The sequence below is a fragment of the Serinus canaria genome, chromosome 2 (genome assembly GCF_022539315.1).
Source record: "Serinus canaria isolate serCan28SL12 chromosome 2, serCan2020, whole genome shotgun sequence".
Lineage (NCBI taxonomy): Eukaryota > Metazoa > Chordata > Aves > Passeriformes > Fringillidae > Serinus > Serinus canaria.
The window spans coordinates 91914862-91931164 of record NC_066315.1 but is presented as its reverse complement, the minus strand read 5'-3'; the positions used below and the strand labels follow the sequence as shown (position 1 = coordinate 91931164).

At 45.0% G+C, this 16303-nt stretch overlaps 1 protein-coding gene across 1 annotated transcript in view; it reads left to right on the top strand.

Annotated features, from left to right (window-relative positions):
- Nucleotides 1-8421: 8421 nt before the first annotated feature.
- PARD6G (par-6 family cell polarity regulator gamma) overlaps nt 8422-16303 on the top strand; it is a 64207-nt gene continuing 56325 nt past the window's right edge. Inside the window, exon 1 of the mRNA XM_030238919.2 lies at nt 8422-8588. Coding sequence (XP_030094779.1) covers nt 8517-8588 — 72 coding nt within the window. The 5' untranslated portion in view covers nt 8422-8516. The remainder of the gene's footprint in view (nt 8589-16303) is intronic.

The window sequence follows — 16303 nt, the reverse complement described above, 5'->3', positions numbered from 1 at the left end:
TTAACACAGTTTACTTACAAAGATGAAAATCATGGAGAATTTCGATGTTTGTTATTATCTCTACATCACTGTCCAGGAAGTGCCTCCCCCCTTTCAAAAACCTGGGGGCTCACCATGGATGCACTCCTGAAGACACCCATACCCATATGAATCATTAGGCAGGCAAGGAATGACTCTTAGTTGTCCATGGGTTGTACTTCTCTGTCATTCCCAGCACGTGGCCCTCATGACACCTGCATCTACAGCTGAATCCAAGGAGTGAAAGCCAAATATTGCTACCTACAATCCACTCACGCTGAACTGCCTGCACCATGGTAAAACCCAGCCAGCATGAAAACCTGTGCAGTGGGTGGCAGCTATAATACCTACATCCTGTGAGAAACATCCTGGGAGACCAGGATACTGACACCCTCTGGTGAGGATCCCAGAGCTGTGTGTACCTGGGGACAAACATTTCCAGGCTCCTCTAGCCTGGAAACAAGAGAGGTTGGGGCAAACTGGGCTTGGTGGGCATCACTCTTTACCCACAAAGGCAAAGCATGTGCACCAGCAAGGCTAACTCCCCAGACCAACAACAATCACTTTCCACAGGCAAGCATCGAAATTGTATTTTATTTTTCAGGTCAGATTCTCTAAGGAAAAGCACAAGCAGAGCTATCAGGGGAATCTCAGTCAGGTGGAGAAACTGTTAGGAGGACTTTGAAGTAATTCAAAGCAGACATTTACAAATGGAGGTATGCAGAATTAAGCAACTATAAAGCTCTGACCTGGGGTTTCTGTAAGCTCTTCATTGCACTTGCTAAGCAAAACTTGCTATGTTCATGGTGATGATAAAAATCCCCGGCACCAATCTTCAGTTGAAGGACTCTCATAAATTAAATCCTTTATTTTTTTATTTAATAATCTTTTTATTACAGAATTGTTCTAGTAAACTAGCCTAAACCTAGAGTGCTGCAATCAGGCATCCTTTATTCAAAGCTCTTTAAGCTGTCAAGGGAAAAAACAAAGAAGTCTATTTTAGCCCAGTTTTAATCCATCAATTCTGAGATTAATGCTTTTTATTATTATTATTTTTTTTTATTTGTTTATTGTGGATTTGGAAGAATTGGCAAAACTGATCACAGAGAAAGCTCTATTTATGAGGGAGTGCTCTAGTGCTCTACTACTTTGCAGTGCCCTTAGTCAATACAGTATTTAAGAAAATACATCTTGGCAAAAGTGCAAATTATTATGAAGCCCTTTCTACTGGTGTCTTCTGTTTTGAAGAAAACATTATCATTGAAAACTGAGGCTCCTTTGTTGAGCTGTATATTCTGGTGAGCTACAGGCAGAACTGTACTTAGTGGGAATGCTGTTGAACAGATGGGATCCCTGTTTTGCACATGATTCTGGAATGCAATAAAATTGTTTGGTTCTGGGAAACAGTTTTTTCCTCCCATGACACTGTCAAAATGACCAAAAGGTCTGATCCTGAAATCCATACTCCCGTGAGTAATTCTCACTTGTGTTTCAGGAAAATGCAAGCTATGAAGGAAACAAAAATACAGGAACATCACCTCTACTTAGAAATATTCTCATTTCCTGATCTTAAGAGGACGGAAAAGTGAACTTGCATTGGGAGTAAACAGATATAAAGAATCTTTGTACATTGCTAGCAGCAGAAACACAGGAAGGAAAATATGTGAATGCTTCACAACCAAAAACCTGTGCTTACTTCAGCAATCTGGCCTGGAGAAGTGGTGTCAGGAGTCTTCTGAGAGATTTCTCTTTTCAGCACCTTCAGCCAGTAATCCTGAACACTTCCCATCCCTCCTCACCTCACAAAACCATGCTCTTCAGCAGCAGAGGTTGGGGAAGTCAATTGGCTGAAACACAAAGGGCCAGATTCTAGACTGGTATAAATCACTGTGGCCCCCCAAAAAAGCCACACTGAGGCTCTGTTGCTTTACACCCACTGAACATCTGGCCCTCAGCCTGTGGGAAGAGAATATAATGTGCCTCATGCTTCATGCATTTCTAAACAGCTGCTCTGAAGGACTTCTTCAAGCCTCATGTGAGGCTGTTTGCCTTCACTGAAAGCTCTGGAAAGGATTGATTGTGCACAAATGATTTAGATTTCAGTGTTTGCAGGGCACAAAGGCATGCTGAAGGACATCTCCAATGTAGTAAGCCGCTTCTTGGCAAATCTCTTTGCAAATCAGGTGGGTGAAGAAGAGATTATGTCCAGTCCCAGCCAATTAGAGCCTCACAGTGCCTTTCCATACAGGAGTTTGCTTCAGTAGTTCTGACAGGATCAGGTGATTTCAGCCTGGTACAGCCTGTGCAGTAAACATCAGATGGAGTTTGCTATGTGAATATGTGACCTTTCCCTCTAACCTTTTTTTTGTTATTATTTTTAATCAGGAATGACATCTTTGATCTATCTTTATCTTAACACTGCCACTGGTCTAGCAGATCCGCCAAAAAATTTTGCAAAAAGCAGATTTAAAAAGTCATCTGACAATTTTTAATCTTTTTTTTTACTAAGAAGCTTTCAGCTGCAGCATGTTACATTTTTTAGGAATTCAAGTTAGGAAGCAAACAGACAAGATTTATTTATTGTATGACTCGCATGGCTAGGATGATTTCTTATTATTTCCTCTATTAGCAGGTGAGACCACAAACCACCACTTCTGAGAGGGCTTGGCTTACTAGCTAGACATAGTGCCTTACAAATTGCCTAAAGCTGCAGTTCAGGAATATTGGGGTTGTTTATTAAAGGTGCCATTCAGTCACTTCCCAAGTGGAAGTTCTCAATAAATTACATTTTCACAAAGATTCAGGTTGCTCCTTGCAGTTAATTGCATTCCATGCAAAGCTAAAAACCTCTTTGTCCTCTTGGTGAGAGGGAGGGAGTGAGAAGGTCTGGGCAAAATTCACACTCTCTTACCCTGTTACCAGACCCTACACCTCAGCTGCCAGGAAACAAAGATGGTAAATGGCATTCAGATGAGTTAAATTGTTACTCAGAAGAGATTAAAGCCAGTTTGTGATTGAGAAGAATGGCAGAAAGGTTCCACAGGCGGGATTCTCTGTTCACTGAGCAAGTTAGATAAGCACTTCAAAGGAAGGTGTGATTATATCTTCATGATAGCAGTTTTCTCCAAAAGACATTAACTTGGAAAAATTAACAACACTAATTTTCTTTCCAGATCTGGTCAGCTTAACTCCACTAGAAAATTTGTTAACTACTGCAGAAAAATTACTCCAGCGTCATAGTGAGTTTCAGTATTCATAGTTTCACACAGAAAAAGTGCTTGGGAAGATAAAGATGATGCCATCTGCATAAATTATTTGATAGCACTGGACTAATTAGAAGATGTGTGTTGCACTTGCCAACTTCCAATGGCGCTTCAGTTTCCTGTAGAAGTAGGGCCAGCAACAAAGGTAGAAGAGAACCAGGCAGATGCTTGCACACCCTAGGCCTGTGATCAGCAGTACTTCCTTTAAATAAATAATATTTTAAAAGTATTTTCAGTAATCATTCTAACATCATGAGTGGCTGCTATCTGCAGGGCAGCACATTGTAAACAAAGATTTTTACCTATGTGGAAGTAGAAGTACCTACTTCTGGACACTCTGAGGGGATGGCATCTATTTCTCTGCTGCAATGAATGACATCTGGGAAACATTACTGCTTTTCCTGTTTTTCTCCTTGGTAAAGAAACAGAAAACCAAGAATCAAAGCAATTGAAAAGATGCTAAAGATGATTAAATTCAGCAGATTCATGTACAGAACAAGTAAAGTTTGAATATTTTTGTATTTCAAGGGAAATGTTGAATCCTTAATATGTAGTTAAAACATACTTTGGATGCAGAATAAGGAGCATGATCCTCTCTCTTTCCTCCTTCCAATTCTAAACTCATCTCTGGCAACAGAACTCACCTTTCCCATCCTTGAAAAGCACTGCTGCTTTTAACCCAGTTGAGGTGTAGTTTTTGGAAAAAGGACACATGATCTCATAACCCACCTTACTCCTTCTCTTCTGATGCTCAGAGTTTGGCTGCTGGGATTCTGGTATCCCGGCAGCTTTGGTTCCTGCATTTAGTTCCTGCATTATTTTCACACTGATACATCTCAAAGCATAACTGGTTATATAATATGGGAAATAATGGGAAAATTTTCAGGTGACACAAGAGCATGTTGGTTTGATCAGCTGAAGCCAGAGTACTCATGCACAGACAGCTTCAGGGCCTCCATCCACTCCCCCTGGCACATCTCTCTGGATAAACACTGGGAGCTGCAATGGCAAGTGCTCATCCTCGTGCTTGATTTTGAGCTCTGTATGCAGCTCAGCAGGTGACATTCCCTCAACTACTGCTCTGGTCTCCCCTCTTCAAGTCACACAAGAGGTTTCCTCAAATGCTTCATCATCCTTGGTAAAAAAGGAGCATCAAGTTCCCCATGCCTTGAGAACAACCCTCCCCTCTGTCTGCTCTTTCTCCTCTTAAATGCACATGCATCTCTTGTAGGCCTGAAGGCAAAAGCTCTTAAAAGGAAAGAAAAAGAAGATATTTCACTGCCACAAGGGATGAAACAATGGAAAACCATTGGAGCAGCCAGTCTCTGGTCCTGGAGCATCCATTAGTGTTGTGGCTGTTGGCATTATTCCTCTTGGTCTCCTCTAGGTAGCTGCTGCGCTAGGGCACTGGATGTTCCCTGGCATTGTACTCTGAGTTTGATGAAGTAGAAACCATCTTCACTGTGGCAGGAACATTGCTTGCTACGAGCAAAACAATAGCTGTCATCCTCCCTCTTCCCTGCTTCGTGCCATGCTTCATTTTGGTTTACATTTAAAGAAAACAAAACCAGTCTGTCGTTTCAGCAGTTTCCCCAAGCCCTTCGGATGTGCTATTTGTAACTCCTGCAAGCTCAACGCAGGTGTAGAGTTAGAAAAATAACTCCTTGGATGTAAGTCTGGGGTATTTTTTTCCTCTCAGAGCATGTAGATGACTTGTCAATACTGATGAAGCACACAGCAAGTCAGAGGGGAAGCCCCTTGTAAGCTGGAAACCAGCATTGCAGGAATGAGTGAAATTGCAGAAATGTGAGTCTGGCACATGCTGCAGCACTTTTTGTTGGTCTGGTAAATTAAAAGCAGTGAAAACAGGAAAAACTGAGTATTTTTTAAATGGCCTGTTAGGATCCCTAGACAGTGGCTTCCTTACCTAGTTTAGGGCAAGAAATTAGAGTATTTGGTGAAGTGCTGCGTGCAGGAAGGGACCGGGTGAGAGCAAATGTGCCCCCCACGTTCCACGTCCATCTGGGAGCAAGGCGGCAAGAACGGGCTGAGAGAAGGGCACATGGGAAGAAACAGTGATTTAAAAGCTCTTCAGGTCAGAAACAGGGTAAAGTAACCACAGATTACTAAAACAGATGAAGATTTATAGAAATTGTCAAAGGAATGCTGTGCCCTTGGCAAGCGATGAGAAAAAAAAAAAAACCAAAACCAAAAAAAGCCCCTGAAAGGTGGCTGAGCAAAAGCAGTTAAATGGAAACCATCTTTGTGACCCAGTCTGAGGAGGAAAACAGCTGGCAGGGGCTGCAGAGCCTCAGGCAGCCCGGGCTGGGATGGCCTGGGAGCAGCCCCGGTGCTTTGGCTTCTGCCGGGGCACGGAGCCCAAGTCACTGCTCCAAACAGCACAGCACGGGCATGGAGAGGGGAGGCAAGAGAAAAAGGAACTTTCTCAAGCTGTCCCAGTCGTGCCTCAGCTCTGCTCTGGAGGAAATGGACTAAAGCTGCAACTAATTTGGAAATAGCAAAAAGGAAAGTGTATCTTAGAGAATTTACAAGAATGGACTGAGTTGGGGTTTCAGGGAGGCTTGATTGAAAAGCATTCACTTTTAATAAATTATTAAATGTTATAAAGAAATAATATTGATAAATCATACCTAATTTATAAATACTTACATAATATTATATTTTTATACTAACAAAAGAATACAGCCAGTTTCTCATACATGACCCCCAATTTTTGCCTAATTAAGAGGCTATCCAGAAGCTGTTAATTTCTCAGATCAGTGGGTTAAAGGTGTCTACACTGACCTACAAAATGATGGATATTTAACTCAGATTGAGAAAAAACAACAGAAATCAGATTTTCTTGAAGTAATTTGAAAGGAATCTTCGCTACCAATAGACTCTTTGGAGGTATAAAAACATATTTCCTCATATTAGTGTTCTCACCTTGTTTCTAGAATAAGTGTTTAATGCAAAGTTGAAAATTTGGGAAGGAATGGAACAGCCAAAAAGCAGCTTTTCTTACAGGTGAATAAAAAAAAATAAAAAAAAAGGAGAAACAATAATCTACCATTTCTAAATTCTTGTAGGATAGAAGAAACAGAAAAAATAAAAAAAATCAGCTCCACGCCTCAAAAAAGTAATTTTTGTCCTGAATATACCTGTTAACTTCAAAGACAGGGTAGATGAGAGGAAGAGGATTGTCTATTCATGTGGTGGTGGAAATATGAACAGGATCTGCAATGGCTGGGGAAGGGAGAGTGGAAATCCCTTTAGCTCTGCTGGTAAATAAACCCCTGTTTTGTGCTTTGAAACATGTATCTTCATTCTTCATTAATTCAGTATGGCCTACCAGCTTTTCTCTCACCCAAAAAAAAAAAAAATATTTTTAATTAATTTTCATAGAATTCTCATTCTGGTTACTCACAACTTGGTAGGCATTATTAGTTTGAAGAGTCTCTATTAATATAAAATAGATGGTAATGAAACATTGGTGCTCCCTGAAGTAAGCATAAAATAAAAGACAAGCAAGTTTAATGTGTGCTTCTCAAATGGGCATCACAAATACAAAAAGTACCGAATTTAAAATTAAGACTAAAATTGCTTGCTGGTTTCTGTCTATTGAGAACTTTGTTTCTTAAAAAAAACCCCACAAACAAACAAACAAAACCACCAAAAAACCCAACCCCAAAAACAGACCAAAGAAATTGAAACAAAAAATTTCAAAAAACTGGACTGAAAACCAGACCTCCAGCTACTGACTAACTTCATGCCACTGGACTGGCCTTGTTGCTCCAGATGTTGAAGCACTAAATCATACAGATCCAGCTGCTGGATTTCAAGATCCATCTTTACATCAAAACATCCCAAAAGGGCTGTTCAGCCTCTGAGCACGCCAGGGATGCTGTATCTCCGCAGCTTGGCCTTGGCCATCACAGCAGGAAAGCAAAGCTGCTGCATTGCTCATACTAAGATGAAAAGAGGAAAGAGCAAGTTCATACAAACATTTCCTTTCTCAGCTCTCTAGACTTTATTTTTGCAGTTTAACCTACAGCAAGCCTTCCAAACACAGTGCAAGCCCAGAACATGTGACAAACGTTCATTTCAGGTCCATTTTCCAATAAGATGGAGCTGGTTTGTATTTGGGGCATGTGCTTTGATCCTCCTACTTGGAGTGACATGAAAAGTCAACTCAGCTCTTGTCTTTTGCCCCTAAATTCGTGGTTATTCCCATCACTGCCATTGACACCTGCCCAGCAAGCCTGGAGAAGGGATGGGTGGCTTTTAACGTCTGTTAGGGCTTTGTGCTCCTTGCTTAGACGGGCAGACCATGTAGGAGAAGTCGAGCAGCAGAAAACTGGTCGTACAAGTCTGTGCCGTGTCCTGAGCTTCTGTACATCACGACTTGGATGTTTTGGGCAGGATTGTGTAGGAAAAAACCACCACTTTCAAAGGCTCCCAGAGACTAAAAGATGCTGACTGAAGGAAAAAGGTCTGTTAAAATTAAAAAGATCCTTGGCAGAAGACGTAAAGAAGTTAAGTTCCTTCGAGATTCTCGAATTAATAACCTACCTAATTAGTGAGAGCTGCTAGCAGAAGGAGGCAGTCCACCGATTTATTTCAAGGAGGGCGTGGTGGAAACTCTCCTCCCAAACCTGGTGATCTGTGGTCTCAAATTAATGACTCTCAGCACTTTTCAGATCCCAACCCTCTTTCAAGAACAATCAGCGCTGTCTGGAAAAGTTTGTGCGGGTCTCTTTTGTGGCGCACAACGGGCACCTCCGAGCAGTGGGGGGCACCCGGTGAGCCACCGGCGGGCCGTGCCGCGGGGGCGCTTCGTGCTTCGTGCGCGGCTGCGGCAGCGGGGCCTGCCAGCCGCCCTGGACGCCGCTTCCCGCACCAATTCCTGCTGCGCCGCAGCTCCGAGGGAGGGCGTGTCCCGGCCGAGCGGGGGCGTGTCCCGGGCTGTGCAGGGGCGTGTCCGGGGCGTGTCCCGGGCTGTGCAGGGGCGTGTCCGGGGCTGTGCGGGGCGTGTCCCGCCGGCCCAGGCGCCCGCCCGCCGCCGGCCCAGCCGGAGCGCGAGTCCCGCGCGGATCCCTGCGGCCGCCGCCGCTGCCGTTGGCGCGCGCGCGCCGGGAACAAAGTGGCCGCAGGAGCGGAGCGTGGCGCGAGCGGGGCCGGCGGCTCGTGGGGGGAGGCGGCGGCGCGGGAAGGGGAGGCAGCGGGGCCGGGAAGATGAACCGGAGTTTCAACAAATCTCAGACTCTGCGGTATCTGGAGTGCAGCGCGGTGGAAGTGAAGAGTAAGGTGAGCAGACCGCGGCGCGGCCTCGGCCGGGAGCGCCCCTGCCCGGTGTTGCTCCCGAAAATGAATGGAGCCCCCTTCCCCCGTGTCTCCCCTCTCCGCCCGGTGCGGCCGGAGCCGAGTCCCAGGCTTAGCTCGCAAGCGGGGACGGGCTGGCGGCGGCCGGCGGAGAGGCGGGATCAGCGCTCCGGGCGCAGCTCCCGGCGAGCCGCCCCTGCCCGGCCGAGGCGGCGGCGCGACCCTTCCCCGCCCGCCGCTCCCGCTCCATCTTTTGTTTCGCCGCGGGAACTCCGGCGGTAACTTTGTGGGGCGGCTCGGGAAGCGCCCCTGGCCTCGCCTGGCGGGCGGGATGGGGCTCGGCCCGGGGGCACCGGGAGGCGCGGCGGCGGTGCCGCTCCCGCCCCGCCCCGGGGCGTTTCAGCCCCCCGGTGCTCCGACCGGCTCCCGATAGGCGGGATGGGTGCCCCGACGCGTTCTGAGGAGAGGAGCGGAGGACCGGGAGAGTGAAGGGCCGGGTCCCCCCTCCGGTGCTGCCATAGGTGCGAGCAGCAGGAGCCGGAGGGAGACCTGCGGGAAGCTTCCCCCTCCTGCGGCGGCTGTGCCGGGATGCCGGCACCGGCGTCAGCTTGTGTACGCTGGTGGTGCTGGGGCAGGAGCCGAGATCGGCGGGGCTGCCGGAGCTGGCCGCCGCAAAGGATGGTGCCGGGTGGCTGTGCCTGACGTTGGTCATGCTCAGCTCTCCTCGGCACACTTTGGTTGCTCTCGGTTGAACCAGCACATCAGAATCTTGTCTCTGAGGACAAAAAGAAGTAGCATTTTGGCAAAACTGAGAAATCTCCCTGAAAACCCGTGTTTTATACACATATAACAGGCAAGGTGTAAGTAATGCATAAGTTGAAAAGAGTATGGATAACGTTAACCTTTCCTGGAGTACCTGATCACCTGCTGAAAAGATTGTTGGATGTGTTGTCTTTGGGACTCTCTGCTTGGTGCTGCTCATTTTTGTCCATTTTTGCTGTTAAAATGTGCGTTCAGATCAAATGGCCTTGAGCAGCACACGGAACAGAGATGTGTTCAGTGGGAGAAATACCTTGTATCCAAGGGAGCTGCCAGTCATTTCCAAACATGGCACCTGAAACGTGGGTTCGGGCCCTTATTTCCTAACCTGCTGTTGCTACTTGAAAGGGCTCAACTGGCCTAGAAAGTTCCATTCTGCTTCCATAGCTGGAAAGTTTTGGTTCGGCTTGTACTGGTTCTAAGATGTAACCCACCCACAACATTCCTTGTGGCTCCCAAATGCTCCAGATTCTGTCTTCTGAATTATACCCCTTACATTCTATGAGTGTTAAACTAAAGCCTTGACCACATAGGAGAATTTTTAAGTTCATCCTCTCTTCTACTTCGGTGTTGCCATAGCTTGAGTTTGTTCTGGTAACAAATAGCAGCCTTATAATAAAGAGCTCATAGCTTCCTTTACAGCTGCAGGAATTCTGTAAGTGAATCCTGCCTGGTTCTACAGACAGAGAGTGATGTATGGGGAGATTGTAAGCCTAGGAATGATTGCGGATTTTTGGAGGGAAGGAAAATAAACTTACATGGGTGGGACTGAAGGCCTTCTGTAGCTCAGGGCTGTCACTGCTGGTGGCCCAGAAATTAGTATGGAGAATTCTACTGGATTGGAAGAAAACTTAAAATAGAAGCTAAATTGAAAATGCCCTGTTGAGGGCCTACACCCAGCGATGATCTGTGAACCTGCAGTGTGTGTCAGTGGAAGCTGTGCTGTTGAATTTCCTGGTGCTGGTGAGTTTTACTGTTAGCATGACTTGGGCACAATAACAGCTAGGCTGTTGATGTAGCAGGCTGTCGGTGCTGACATTGCAAGATAGTTTTATTTTGCCTGTAAAGCTCACAGGCTCCCTCTCACAGAGTTACTCTTCTGTGACCTGAAGTTGGTCCAGTGAAAAAGCTCTGGCAAGATGCTGTATGAAAACCTGATAACTCTTACAAAAACACAGTGCTCTTGTAGGGTGGGTTGTCATGCTGGCAGCCTTGTCCCTATGGATCACTGTGGTGTTGTGCTGTAATCATCTAGAAATATGGAGCTGAGATTTTTTATGTTTGCGTGGACTATCTGAGGCTGGGGGAACAAAATGGTTCAGTAATGCTACTTTTGGTAGCCCTACATAGTCAACCTTTTAAACACTTAGTTGCTTGTGTTTTGTAAGTATGAGGCCTGCCTGGGCTTGCCTGAGAACTTGAAAGTTGAGTCTGAGAACTCATGATTTTGCAGCTATCGCCTGAGAGCACAGGCTGCCAGGTGAGTGGAGGTGGGTGCAGCTCAGCCTCTGCGCCAGGGCATGCTGCTGGCCGGGGATCAAGGGATTCTTGGTGGCTTTTCAAAGGCTGGGGAAGTGGCAGTCCGTGGGCAGGTGGAATCCCTTTTAGCAGAGGAGCTGAGTGTGAGAGTGTGTTGCTTTTACACAATGGTGTGCAATAGCTTTTTTTCCTCTGAAGATTGAGTTGGATCAGAAGGAACTCTGGGAAAAAAAATGGTTGTGGGGTCTTGGATGAGAGATAGTTTGCAGATGCTGGGGTTTTGATAGCCCTGCCTCTGTTATGATAACCAGGTGGTTCTTTCCTTAAGGATAAACCAGTATCCTGCTGGTGTCTTGCATTAGTCACAATGCAGAACTGGCTCCTGTGAAATCTGATTTTTCTGGATTTTCTGAATTTCTTCCATTTTCTCCGAAAAACAAGTTCTTGGAAGTCAGTTTGTGCCCTTGATTATTGAAAGGGGAGAGTTTGCCAGTGCTAAGTACTACGCTGGATAAGATACTTCTCTGGAAATCCCCAAGTATCCTTAAGTTACAAGGTTCTTGATGTGTGCCAGAGGGTTGTTAAAAACAAAAAGTGTGTGTATCTGTGTGTTGGAAGTGGTGGGGGGGGAGGGGAAGGAGGAGGAGAAGGAGGGAGCATCTTTATGGCTGAACTCATTCCAATATTCAACATCCTTCTTGTGCCATTGGGCCAAAACCTCAGGAGGTGTTCCTCTTTTTTTTGCCCAGTAGGCCTGTGAGGTTTGTGGATGATTGGATTTCTGTGGGTCTAAACCAGCCTGTAGCTCTGCTGAACCTAGCTGGACCCATCACCCCTGCTGGGAACATGGCCCAAACGATGCTTCAGCTCACGATTCTTGTGTCCCTGGATTTTTCATGTCTGTGACTTTGTGGGGGAGACACTGCAGTGATATATTCTCTGGCTCTGTCCTTGCAGAAGGATGTGCTTTGTGGCTCTGTGTTGTACCTTTTGGTGTATGCCAAGTCACTTTTCTCTGGGTTACTGTAAGGTGTTACAAAAGCTTAGTGGGTCTCTGTGTGGCAGCAAACACTGAAGGGAAAACCCTCTGCCATCTGTGCACATCTCTGTTTCAGACATGGCAGCGGTGGAAATTGCTGCAGTCATCTTCTTTGAGAAGTCGCCTTCTGTCCAGCTCCCTGCTTTTTCCCTTCCCCTGCTTCATCCTCAGAGAGCTGGCCTTAAAAATCAAAACACTTAAAAGTTTATTGCTAGATAGAAAAGAGGAAGGATAAAGAGAAATCTGCTTAGAAATTGGCACATGTCATAAGAAAATATTAATTGAATTGTAATTATACCTTAGCCTTTCTATCCCGTCTTTCATGACAAAATAAATTAGAAGCTCAGTTCTTATCTAGGTGTTGTCTCTGTAGCTCAGGATTAATGTTTCAGCCCTTTTAGACAGGATCTGAAAACACATTAGCTTGCTGGCTTAGAACAACTGTGTATTCTCATGTGTCCAGAACTCACTGGCTCCTTTTTTCTGTTGGGTGACAAGTGAAGTATCTGTCCCCTCTCAAGAAACTGCCTCTAATCTCTGAAAAAGGTTTCCAGATGACCCTTTCTCTCCCCTATTTTCCCTTTTATGAAGAGCTGCAGTGCCTGCAATGTGTGGGGCTTTTTATGTTTGTTTTGTTTGGGATCTTGTGGCCACAGGCAGAGTTCTTAACCTATTTTTCATTTTCTGTCTTTAGCTTTACAGACAGGCTTCTTTGCCCATGAATATAAGCCTACAGAAGAACAAATGCTTTTCAAATAGGAATTCCTACATTAGTGGTGGAACTTCTCTTGATTATAACTCCATATAGCCAATCTTCTTTTGTCTCGCTCTGAGTGAAAGGAGATTTTATTTTTTTTTCCCTTGACTACTATATGCAATTTTTCAAATGGGAGGGTAACTGTCAGCCCAAATGTGTATTTCTTTTCCAATCTCTTAGAAATTTTGTAATAGTAAAAGTATAAGATTGCCTCAGGCCTTTAAATGATAGCACTTTGAATTGTTTGTTTGAGAGTGTGTTTGAGGTTTTTTTTTTTTGGTTTTTTTTTTTTTTTTTTTTTTTACTTTGAAACTGACAGGTCCATGTTTCTGGCTTAAAAGCAGTAGAGTACTGTTTTTCTGTTACTACTCTATGAACTCCTGTGAACTGTTTGTACTAGTAAGAACTAATTTTCATGATTTCAAAGTTGGCTAAATGTACTCGTCGTTCCCTGATAAAAGTGCTTTGCAGAAGAACCCTTTGTTGTTGATGAACCCTCTCAGACAATGGAACTTTTGATAGTGGCTGAGGATTGTAAAAGCACAGCTACCTGACTCATGTGCTGACTGTCACATTTCTGTCTTATTAATAGTGTCACGTTTTCTTGCATTGCAAACTGATTTACAAATTAACAATAACGTGACTAACATCCTACCACTATAAACAAACCCATTAAGACAAATAGAACCAGTTAATTGTGACCATATTTTTTAATACTTACTTTTCCTATCCTGTTTTGACTCTCATGAAATGTTGGTGTTTAGATGGGTGCCGTAAATGGATTATCAATAAATTTTCAATCATTTTCTGATGTGTCCTGAGTAGACATGATACTGCTACGGTGTTCAAAGACAAAAAGCCTGTCTGGGATCAGCTGCGCTCCGTGCTCTTAGGAAGTCACTAGCAGCTGAAAAACTGTTTTGGTCTGAGGCACGTGTAGCAGTCAGTGCTTTAGTAAGCCTGCCCAGCTGGCGGATAGTTGTAGCATTCAAACAGCTTGTGGGTGCTTTGTCCTGTCCTTCTGGGTGTTGTTCCCCCTTCTTAGAAGAAGTGTGCCTGTGCTGTTACATAAAGATTGATGGTTTAAACCTTTTGCATCTTCCTCCCTGCCAGAGTTGCTGGTATTACATGACTGTTGCTGAACATGACTGTTCAGCTATGGCAGTGTATGTATACACATTGTGTATTTGAAATGTATAAAGTGTAACATCAAGCAGTGTTAAAACTGCAGCAACAGCAGAAAAGAGCAAGCTTACTTTTAATAGCCTCCTCTAAAGAGATTTTAAAGGTCTGGTTCTGCACTGTCTGGTGTTAACTGACAGAGGTCTACAAATTGTGTTTTCCAGCCTTGTGTACTTTGATTTCACTCTAACCCTGAAGCTGTACAGGCCTTCTGAAGTTTTAAGAAAAGTTTTTCATGTGTAGCACACTTCAAAATAGATCAAAAAGCAGTGCTCTTTTTAAATGCTACAGAATGTTAAAACAGACTTTAAGTCTGCTTAAAGTTTTTAAGCAGTACTTTTAAGATCCTTCCAAGTTAAGGTCGTACTTGTCATACCTGGCATAAAACTAAAATAAGTGCAGTAAAAAGCCCTGTAACCATCTGATTTAACTTCTGTTTTTGAGCTTGAAAACATAGTTGATTATATGCAAACCAAATGTGGCACGGACTCAGAAAACCGCAGTGCTTCCCCCTCTCAAATGAAGACAGTGTGCCGCAGTAATAGCAACTTGAGACAGTCTGGATTGTTGCAAAACGTGTCAAGAGAAAGAGACTGTAAACATTAATCTCTTAAAAGTGTTGCCTCTGTTCCTTTCCCTCCCAGTTTGCTGGGCTTTTCACAGCAGGTATTGTGCTTATTCTGATGTGCTAAATAGCACCTACTAAACTCCTGGTTCCTCTCTCATTACAAACAAATCTTTGTTCTTCACAATAGGATAGCTTTCTGAAGTGGCCATAGCTGGTAACCCTAAGTCTGTCTGCTAGGTGTCATGAGAGAAAGTGACCACAGCTTTCATCTGAGCCACAGCAGTGGGTCCTGTGCATGGTCCTGTGCGTGCTTGCTGCCCTTCACAGATGAGAAGCCAAACCTCTCAGCTGAAAAGTGTGGCACAAACAAGTCATCTTGGGATAGTTCTGTTCAGGTGACAGCTGCAGCGAGCACCTGCTCAGTGTAACTCACTTCTCTGACCTGTACCCTGGCACTGTGGGAGCAGTAGTACCTCTAGGAGATACAGGGAAGGCTGGAGCACTGCTTTGAGCTACCTGGTGTCACAGAGCATGGTGTGGTGGAGGACATGCTCTGGTGCTCAGGTCTGATGTAGTTTCAGGTCTGTCTTGTCACAGACAGATGGTAGTTCCTCCAACAGCGTTCCTGAAGCAAGTATATTGGTATGGGCTTGGGTACCAGCTGTGCTAACTGGATGGATGGTATTGACCAGAAAGCTGCCATCTTGTGTTCCAGTATTCCCATGCTTTCCCATTCTTGATCTTGCCTCCAGCAGGATCTCTCCTGTTTGTAATACTTTTTAGTCTAGTAACTTGGGAATTTCTGAGCTGCTTAAAACTTCATCCAGCCAGTCTGTCTTATGTGAGTAGTCTTCTCAAATTTAGTCTCGCCACACTGAAACATCCTAAAGGATACTGAACAATGGACCTTTCAAGTTTAAAGAGCACCTCAGAAAATTAAATGCTGTTTACAGCCAAGTCAGAAAGGAATGTCTCCTGTGTGAGGTAAAAATACCTGTGGAGGCTCTGTCTAACAGGCTCCAGGACGAGCCACCTCCAAGGAGTGCTTCAGAGGTGCAATTAATAGTGCCTTCCTCTGTAGTCCCTTATCATTCCCTTTCTGAAAGACTTTGTGTGCACTTAATTGAACTTTTAGGAACCAAGAAAGATTTTTCCAAGGATTCACTGCTTGCCCCTAATTACCTTTACAATGGCAGGCCATGAGATAAAAGATGGAATGTACCTTGGGAGACGTATCCTTCCTCTAAGTGAAGACAAAATCCCCTTGTACAGAGGTATTCCAGTTCCCATTGGAAAATACCTGAAGTTCATTCAAGCAGAAGTGGCTGGTTTGGTGCACCAGCCCCAGGCCCCCCAGCCTTGTGCCATCCATCCCTCCTGCCTCCACACTGCACAGCTGTTCCCAGTTCCCCTTCAGGTCTGGCCAGGGGTGTGCGTGCATCTGCATCAAATTACTTCTCTGCAGCTGTTGCTGGCACTGAGCTCATGGGGAAGCCTCTGGCGGCAGCTAAAAGGATCTTAAATAAGTTTGCAACCAGCCAGAGCCCTTACTGGTTGCAGGTTTCCTGTATCCATGTGGATACCTCTCAGTAAGTGTTCTGCAAGTGGTTTGCTCTCGCTGGAGACCTGGAGTAGGGCAGGGCTGCCTTTCTACAGGAAGCTACACTGATGACCAGACCTGATTGCTTTGTCCCTCTGGGTGGCTAGGTGCCAAATCTTCTTTTTCTCCCTCATGCTGATGGTGACATGCCATGGCTGTATGCATCCTGTGCTGTGTTTGTGCTTAAGCTCTGTGTGTTGCACAGGACCATCTCGGTCTTCATCATTTGCAAACAGACTTTGGTTTGTTCCCAGAG